The 9,291-nt window shown below is 36.6% G+C and overlaps 1 protein-coding gene across 1 annotated transcript; it reads left to right on the top strand.

Annotated features, from left to right (window-relative positions):
- Nucleotides 1–1,856: 1,856 nt before the first annotated feature.
- On the top strand, nt 1,857–9,105 carry LOC145624538 (ACT domain-containing protein ACR9-like). Its single transcript, XM_081677589.1, has 6 exons — nt 1,857–2,298; nt 3,166–3,381; nt 3,477–3,582; nt 4,720–5,071; nt 8,106–8,390; nt 8,501–9,105. Exons 1-6 carry the CDS (start codon nt 2,145–2,147, stop codon nt 8,645–8,647), a joined length of 1,260 nt encoding a protein of 419 aa, XP_081533715.1. The 5' UTR covers nt 1,857–2,144; the 3' UTR covers nt 8,648–9,105.
- The last annotated feature ends 186 nt before the right edge of the window (nt 9,106–9,291 follow it).

Genomic DNA, 9,291 nt, shown 5'->3' with positions numbered 1-9,291 from the left:
ATACCTTTCAGCAAGTAGTTGTCCCGAAGATTGGTGGCTGGTATTGTGGTTTGGGAAGATTGGTGGCTGGTAAAGAGGTTTGGGAAGATTGGTGGCTGTTATAGTGGTTTGGGCTAGAGCTGTACTATTTGTCATTTGTCACTTATGTCTGGACTCCAAAACCTTTCAGCAGTTAGTCGTCCTGATGTTTGGAGGCTGGTATAGTGGTGTGTCCGTGTGGGATAGAGTTTTGTCATTTATGCTACTTACGTTTGGACTCCAAAACCTTTGGTTAGTTGACCAACGAAAAAAGTTCCTGAAATATCAGCTTCTGAGGATTATATCATCTCTGTTTTGTGGCCCTCAAATTTCCATTTTCGTGGCTTGTCAAGTAGCTTGTGCTCGTCCTTTTCACGTCACTATTATCTGAAGGAATCAAATAAAAATCTTGCTAATGAACTCTTAACTAGGAAATTCCACACCATATATGCTTTGATTGCATTTCCCTGTTCTGCTTGTCAATTCTTCTACCAGGTTTTGGTGCAGCCGTGCAGATTGTCCACTTGAATTACTTAAGTTTTATGCTTTTAAAATTGCACTTGGACTACTTTTTTGAATGTGTTGGTTTCACTTAAACATCAGACAATGTTAGTTTTATGTTTCTTTACAAATTACAATGTTCTTATGAAAGAAAAATAACACTTAATTGATATTACATTCAAATCCCCCCTCTCTATTGTTTAGAGGTTTCTTCGCTGCATTTTATACTAAAGTATTTCTTTTGTGGAACTGTCACCTACCTTTTGATGTGTGTATAAATTAAGAAAAATGGTGGTTGCACCAGATGTTAACCTATTTTTGTTTTTAAGCAATATTAAATTTAAGAAAATGGAGTTTATGATAGGGTTTCGCATCATACTGATGATAAATGTTGGTGTGATCTTTTATTGAAATTTTGCTTTTTCTTTATACTCCTGTTTTATATGAATGCATCACTTTAATTAGCTTACACATCAATTGTTTCTTAGACCATTAATATGTTTTATTGTCTATTATTCTGTAATATAAAAGTATAAAAAAAATTAATAGGAGTAATATTGATTTATGACCATATTTTAGTTAGAGATTCTATAGAGCTTTAAGTAATTGAATTAAAATTAATGTCAATTTCGTGATGACTCGATGATAAGGATTGAATATTTGTCATTATCATTATTGGACTGAATCTTATTTCGTATTTTTACTTCAATGAAAGAGCAGATATATTTCATGGACATTTCTTATATAGAGTAGTTATTTATTACTTGTATGATTCCTTTTCAATACTCTTTATATGTTAAAAAAAAAATAATACTCCGTCTTTTTTTTTTTTTTTTTTTTTTTTTTTTTTTTGACAAATTACTCCATACTCTTTATATGTTTCTTATTGTTTTCTCTATTTATGATAGTTATTTATTTATTTTGTATATTTTCTTTTATAGACTATGATGTAAGTATCAAAAAGAAATTGTCTAGTAGACTAGTACAATGAGATTTTGTAGAGAATGTTTCAAATATTTTTCCACTGTACAATTACTAGTAATATCTTGAAGAAAAATATCACAGTATCCAATAATTTCGCACTCAAGCTCTAGAATGAAACAAAAGTCACTTTCATGATTAATCAGAAACACGTATTTCCATCATTTTAATTTTTTTTTCAATATACATGTTTCTTTTTCCACTTTTGTAGTACTGTATTGTCTTCTTCTTCCCTTTCTAATTCGCGCGAATTCTCCAGTGACGCAATTTACTAGTCTGTTACAAACTTACAACCATACAACTTGCACTACATTCTACTAACAATTCAACCTACAAAAAAAAAAAAAAAAAAAAAAAAAAAAAACAAAATAATAAAATCGGAATATACTAAACCAACACCCTACTGCCACGTGGTTAAACGATTGCTTACGTGGCTTCCATGTACCCCTTTTTTTTAATTAAAAAACCTCACTCACTTTCTGCCGCCTCAAATTTCTCTGTCTATAACCTTGCACTAAAAAAGTAAAATAGAACATACTTGAATATCCGGTAAGCTCGAAACTCTGTGAGCAGGTGGCGGCGGCGGCGCGGAGGATCTGGACATCAAAACGCCGTCAATCTCAACGTTAGGTTTCCGTCCTTCAATGGGGATTCCTAACGACGACACCGTTTCGATTGAGAGAGGGAAAAAGTCCGGTGATCCTTGGGTTATCACCGTTAATTGCCCTGATAAATCTGGCCTTGGTTTGGATATTTGTCGCACCATTCTTGATTTCGGCCTTTTCATTTCCAAAGGAGGTACTTTTTTTATAAATTTATTTTTTTCCATGTTTTCTGCCATTTATCTTGAACTCAATTTTTGCATTTTTTTTTTTTTTTTTATATTTAATAGATGTTGGAATGTGGGGAAGGGAATTTTCTTGAATTAATAATTGGCTAAATTCATGTTGAAAAAGTTATGGGTTTGATGATAAAGTTGTTAAATTAACTAAATGAAATTGATTATATGGGAATCAGATTAGGGGTTAATAATAATTATGATTTGTGGTTAAAGTTTGCATTATTTTCTCAATGTGTTGGACAGTTGATTTTGTTTGTCATGGATAATTTGTTGTTTTTGCGCTGAAAATATGGATATGCTGTATACGTATGATTATGAATAAGTATAAACACCTAACATGGTGGGTGGCTAACTTATGAAAAAAGAGAATATTTCTTCAAAAAAAAAAAAAAAAAAAAAAAAAAGGAGAATATACTCTTATGAGCTAATGTGTGGTCGCCTGGTCGAGAATGATGTTAATAGTCTAGCTTTCGACTTTTGATGTGTTTACGAGACAAATGATTATGTTTATAGGGGTGAGGTTGTGTATAGTGTACTGATAACTGTATCCTGGCTCGGGACCATAATTTAATTATTGATGTCCGACCTTGTTTATCTTGCCATTGATATAGCTTTTTTAAGGGTATTGTTTGCATTAGGATAAGATGATGTTGATACATAAGTGGTCCAATTCCATTGTAGCATTTTTGTTATGTACCTAGTTTATGAATATAATAAACAGATATTCCTGTTTTGTGCTGCAAAAACATGATCAACTGATTGTAAATAAAGTAGCTAGGTGTATTATGTCTGATATTGCACTTGCCTTTTTTTTTTTTGGTTAGATGTTTCAACGGATGGAAAGTGGTGCTACGTTGTTTTGTGGGTGGTTCCTCATTCTAGCACTTATGCAGTTCGATGGGAAAATCTAAAAGAACGGCTTGTTTCATTTTGTCCGTCATGCTCTTTGTCATTTTATTATACTCCACCGCCACCATCCAAGTCCTCTGCTGTTTACTTGTTAAAGTTTTGTTGCCTTGATCGTAGAGGGTTATTATATGGTAATATTCTATGTGATACTTACTCTTTTTTTACTGAGAGGTTTGTGTATTTCTTCTATTGATCATTTCAATGTGGTTCTTGCATCTCTTTTTAGATGTTACCCATGTTCTCTGTGAGCTTGAGCTCAATATTGAGAGGGTGAAAGTGACGACGACTCCGGATGACAGAGTCCTGGACCTCTTCTTTATCACTGATAACCTGTGAGTTATTTGTTAATTATGATTTATATAATTGTTTGACATTCTTCAAGATTACCATAAATCCTTTTTATTGTTTTGTGCAATCATTTTGTTCTCTCTGTTGTCAAGCTTTAAATTGCAACACCATGAGACTGAATTTGCATACAAAAAGAAATCTTTAAAATATACAAGTACATATTTTTTTAATTTTTGGGAAGAAATGATGCTGTTTCTGATGAGCATACTTTCTGTTTAGGTTTTATGTCGGTTATAAGTCTGTAACTCATATCTAGAATGATGATCTAGATTAGAGTAGACTTAGAAAACAATTACAACGCAATCTACAACCATTAATTAGTAGGGATTCTACCGTGCGCAGGGTAGAATTATAGAAAGCTACAGATATGCAATCTTACTTCTAGTCTTCTAGTTAGTTTAACTCAGTACAAGGCTGTTTCCAACCGCATATTTTCTTTCCTCCCTAAATTTATGAAGTGAAAACACAACTTGTCTGTTATCTTGTATTCTTGTTTCCTTTTACATTGTGTTATTAAATATTAATACTCTTAAGGGATTATTCTTAATCGGAAGTGGTGTCAGAAGTAATATTTCGTATCAATAGAGTTCAAAATCTAGTAGCACAATGACAACCTTATTATGTGAATAGTAATAAAAGCTGTGATCTAGGTTTAAATGCATTATTGTCATTTTAATGTACTTTCCAACCAAATACACCTACTGAGGAACTATACCAAATCCACCTATCCAACAATGTGAACTAAATTGCATTAAATTTCACTGGAGGTGTTATCTCCCTGGACATAATTAGGTCAGATGTCTAATTTGTACAAGGTAGAGCGAACATGTTACGTGATGTCAACGTTAGATGGTTAGATTTTATGTGTATCGTTGCTAGATATTCTGCTTTCAATGTCATTAGTTATAGTTGGTTATATATCTGTATATTTTCTAGCTGGGTATATTAGTTATATGTTAAATTTTGCCTTTTCTTGATATTTAATTATCTCATCATGTGCCTAATCAAAACAAGCAAGATAAGCAACAATGCCATTTAGAGGGTTAAGGGCTGCGTAGCCTACATTCAGGCATGACAATGTTGTCTGACAGTTATTTATGATCTGCTTAATGTCATTTCAGGGAGCTTCTTCACACAAAGGAGAGACAAGGAGAAGCATACGAACGACTGCGTTGTGTTTTAGGTGAATCTTGTATTAGCTGTGAACTTCAGCTAGCAGACTCACATCATGAGGCCCGTAAACGTACCTCATCCATCTCCCCTGCTGTTGCTGAAGAGCTCTTTGCATCTGAGTACTCTAAGAAGGAGTGCCATATGCAAGCTCTTAGCGCAGATTTGACACTATTGAAAAAGGCTGCTGTAAATGTGGATAACTCTTTGAGTCCGAGTCATACCCTATTTCAGATACATTGTGTTGACCACAAAGGTCTTATTTATGATATCATGAGAACTCTGAAAGATCATGATGTAAAGGTATGAGCTTCTTATCTGTTATGTTGCGTAAATCTACCTTCTCAATGGAGCTATACAACTTATTAAATGTTTTAGTTATGTAGACTGATTGTGCAACAATGTCTTTCACACTTCTTTCCCATGCATTCAAGAAGTTCTGTTGACCCTAAATCCGAGGACCATACTATTTCATTTGAACCTGTTTCAAGGGGATGGGTATATTAGGCCATTTACTTTGATTCTATAATAATTGTAGGTTGTTTACTCTTTACTCCTTAGAGAAACTAGGTACCATGTATCTCTCTTCCCAAAATTCCTCCCTCAGCCTCAAACTGCTGAAGAATGCCTCTTCCATGCAAGAATCACCCTTCTCCCAGCCTGTCACCAACTCATCACCACCCTACCCTTCCCACCTTGATAACATCACCATGTCCACTTCTAAACAAGCCTTATAATAATTTCAGAATGGGAACATACGAATTTGCCTTAAAATTTCTCACTTCTCTACTGGTGGTTGACATTGCTCATGGTTTTTGTTGATTGATTGTTTTTTGGTGGCCCAAGTAGAGCATAAAAGGTGAGGCTGTGCTGATGGCGAGTTAGAAATGGAGATAGGGCCTAATTTTGAGGCTGTGTTGACGGCAAGTTAGAAAGGGAGATAGCAAACTGGCAAGGGTGGTATAAATAAAAGAGACCAGGAGGGGCAGTGGTGGTGTCATGGTGGGTGATGGTTGGTGGGGGTGTGATAGTTGGAAGTGATAAAGAAAGCGGAGTGGTGTTAGTGGTGGAGTGTTGTGGGAATTCAGCAGGTTTATTTATTTATTTATTTATTTTTATAAGGGTTTTAGGATTTTAGTTGGAGTTTTACCAAGGAATAAGTATGATTCTTCATTACAAGACAGATTAGGAAGTTACTTTCTGTTCTTTCCATGACTCCTTTCTTTTTGATCCCTTTGAACCAAAGTACCAAACTGCCCCTTTGGGCCTATATTGTGATTGATTTTGGCTGTGCCTATATGTATCCTGTTTTCCTGTCCTCTCATGATGGATCCTTGAACAAAGTTATAATCTTGGAATCTGATCTCCTCTTTCTTTCTTTTTTCCCCATCCTTATGTCTCTATGGCCTTCAAGAAATTGTGTTCTGGAGGTTGTTTTTAACTGTGCACAGTTGTGGTTTTAATAACATTCTATTAATGGGTCTCAATATACTTAGTATTTTTTTTTGGAAAATTTAGAAATATTAATCCTAACTTTGCTCCGTTTTGTTTAAATAATCCCAACTTTGGATTATTCTACAATAATCCCAACTTTGGGGGGTGTTTACATTCTTCAATCCCAAACCGGTCAACAAAAGTCAATGACCTTCTATCACAAGTTAAGTGACACGTGTCACATTGTGATTGGTCCAAAAAGGAAAAAAGAAAAAAAAAAATTAAAAAAAAATTTTGAAACCCCCACCCAGCGTCCCAGCCCATCCACCATCACCGTCCACCCTATTCCCAAACCGTAGCCGCCCCTATCCCCTTTAACCCACCGGAAATCTTACCCAACCCTGTTTAACCCACCGGCGAACCCAACCCAACCCTCCCGTCGGCCATCCGCCACCTCCTATCTTCCCGTAAACCCCCCCTCTCTCCTCAAAACAACCATTAAAACCTCCCTCCACTCCCTAGCCGCCCAGCCTGTCGCCGCTCTCATCAGTACGTTGCGCCTCCCACAGCCCATACCACCGCCCGTTTCGCTTCCCCTTCCTTTCTAGATCTTGATGCCTTCATCTATGGCGGAAGCGGTAGCAGTAGCAGATCGAAGAAGCAGGAACGGAGAAAACGGCGACGTTGGGTAAGGAGACGAAATTGGTGGTTCAAGGAGGAAGGGGATTGGCGTCTGGATGGTGCGGAGGAGGGGCGCTTGCCGGCGGGAGGAAGGTTGTGGGTTTCCGGTGCGAAAGGGGATTGGGATGGTTGTTGTTCTGGTGGGCGGTGGGGCTGTGGTGGTCAGGGAAGGGGTGGGGGTCGTGGGGTTGGTTTTTCTGAAAATTTTATTTTTTTAAATTTTTTTTTCAAATATTTTGGCTAATTACCTCTTGACACGTGGCATTTATTTAAAAAAAAAGAAATTAACCTATTTCACAGGTAACCGGTAATTGGGATTGAAGAAAGTAAACATCTCTCAAAGTTGGGATTATTCTAGAATAATCAAAAGTTGGGATTAATAAAAGAAAATGGAGCAAAGTTGGGATTATTATTTCTAAATTTTCCCTTTTTTTTTGGAAATTTGTTTCTTTGATTGAGTGATCAAGTGACCTTGTCATCAAGTTGAATACATTGTTAGGTTCCCCTTATGTTTGTGTTTATAAGTACAAATGCATTTGTCTTGTCTTGAATGGGTTTCAATATTGCACTTCAGGACAAAGGGCCATCCGGCCATGTCACATGGAGTTTAAACATTGTCAAGCTGAGATCAATTTTGGCTTATAAAACTTGTCAAGTTGCAAATCATAGCCTGTAGGTCTTAGTTTAAGAGGGTTTTGGAAGCACCAAGAATTGTGAACAACTCATAACTCGTACTCTCGTAGCCTTACAGGATTCTGGAAGTACTGAGAATTGTGATCAGTCATGGCATTTTTTTTCTGGCTATAGTGAATTGAATGCTAGTCTGGCGCCAATAATTGTAGACTTACAGGGATAGTTTTGGATAGTTCTTGTGTTTGTAGGTTGAGGTTTCCATTTATTGGGGCCATGGGGGCATGGGCAGTTGAGTACCGTGGGTTGTATCTCATAGTCTATTGGTTGGGGTTGCCTCTTGTATTCTCCTACCATCAGAAAGTGGTTGGAACTAGAAACTAAGGAAGAGGACTCAGATATATATTTGAACAGCCTATGCTGAAGTGCGAGGACAACTTGTCAGTGCCCAAATAGTTTAGCTATACAGTATGTGTTGTGACTTGTGAGTCATTTGCCTGCTCATCACTCGGAGGTCATTGTTGTTTGCATTCAGCTAATTTCATGATTATGAAGGATTACATATCTCATGCAATTGCTATATTCTCCCCAGATTTCATATGGTAGAATCCCAGAAGTTACAAAAGGACATCGTGACATAGACCTATTCCTCCAGCAGAAGGATGGAAAAAAGATTTTGGATCCTGAACGAGAATATTTCATATGTTCCTGTCTTAAGATGGAAATGCTTCACCCATTGCGAGTGCTTATAGTGAATCGTGGGCCTGACACTGAATTATTGGTTGCTAATCCAGTTGAGTCATCTGGACGGGGAAGACCTCGAGTTTTCCATGATGCCACTCTTGCTCTTAAAAAGCTTGGCATCTGCATTTTCTCGGTAAGAATATTCATATCATTTTTGTGTAACAGCTCTTTGAATGTCTTTCAGTGATAAACAAATTTTGTTTTCTAGATGCTAAGTCAATTCTATAATTTGTTCAATTCCAGGCTGAAATAGGCAGGTATTCTGCCTCAGATCGGGAATGGGAAGTGTATCGTTTTCTTTTAGATGAGAATTGTGAATATCAACTGACGACAACAAGTGCTAGGAATCAGATTGTAGACAGAGTCAGAAGATTGCTGATGGGCTGGTGAATGGGTTGATGAGCCAATGCACTTGCTGCTGTCACATTTCGGTTTTCAACTCTTTTACCAGTGTGCTGCATTGTATCAGCTTCTTGAGCTTATTTTGATGTACAGCGTTTTATATTCCTATTAGCTTAAGAATGTTTGGATAGCAATAGTGGTAGGAAAGGAAGGAAAGAGAGGGAGGGGATGGAAGGGAAGAAGTGGGTTTTTTTTTAACTTTGGAAGGATTTGGTTTATGAAAAGGGAGAAGAAATTGGATTCCTCCATTCGCTTTCCCTCCTTCCTCCTAATTCATATCCAATTGAAGGAATATAAATCCATAGCTCTCCCTCTCCCCCTTCCTCTCTTTTCTCTGTAGTTATTCTCCTCCAATGACATTGTAAGTGATCCATATATTTTCGGTTTTGGAGTAGAGAATTAGAATGTACTTGCACCGTAAGCTATAATACCGCTTGATTTTGATACTCAGTTTGTGCAATGGCTTGCTTGATATGCTTGTGTTTCTTTGTTTGGCCATCGAACCTTAGATCTTTTTAATCTTTTGTATCCAGAATTTGTTCAGCAACTCAGGACTATGGGAGGGAAATTATCAATTTGGTAGCTAATAAAATCTGATGGATATTTGAACAAACATGAAGAAAGCCAAACCA

Source organism: Chenopodium album, chromosome 3 (assembly GCF_948465745.1).
Source record: "Chenopodium album chromosome 3, dcCheAlbu1.1, whole genome shotgun sequence".
Lineage (NCBI taxonomy): Eukaryota > Viridiplantae > Streptophyta > Magnoliopsida > Caryophyllales > Amaranthaceae > Chenopodium > Chenopodium album.
The sequence above is the reverse complement of the archived record's forward strand: the minus strand, read 5'-3'. Positions and strand labels throughout refer to the sequence as shown.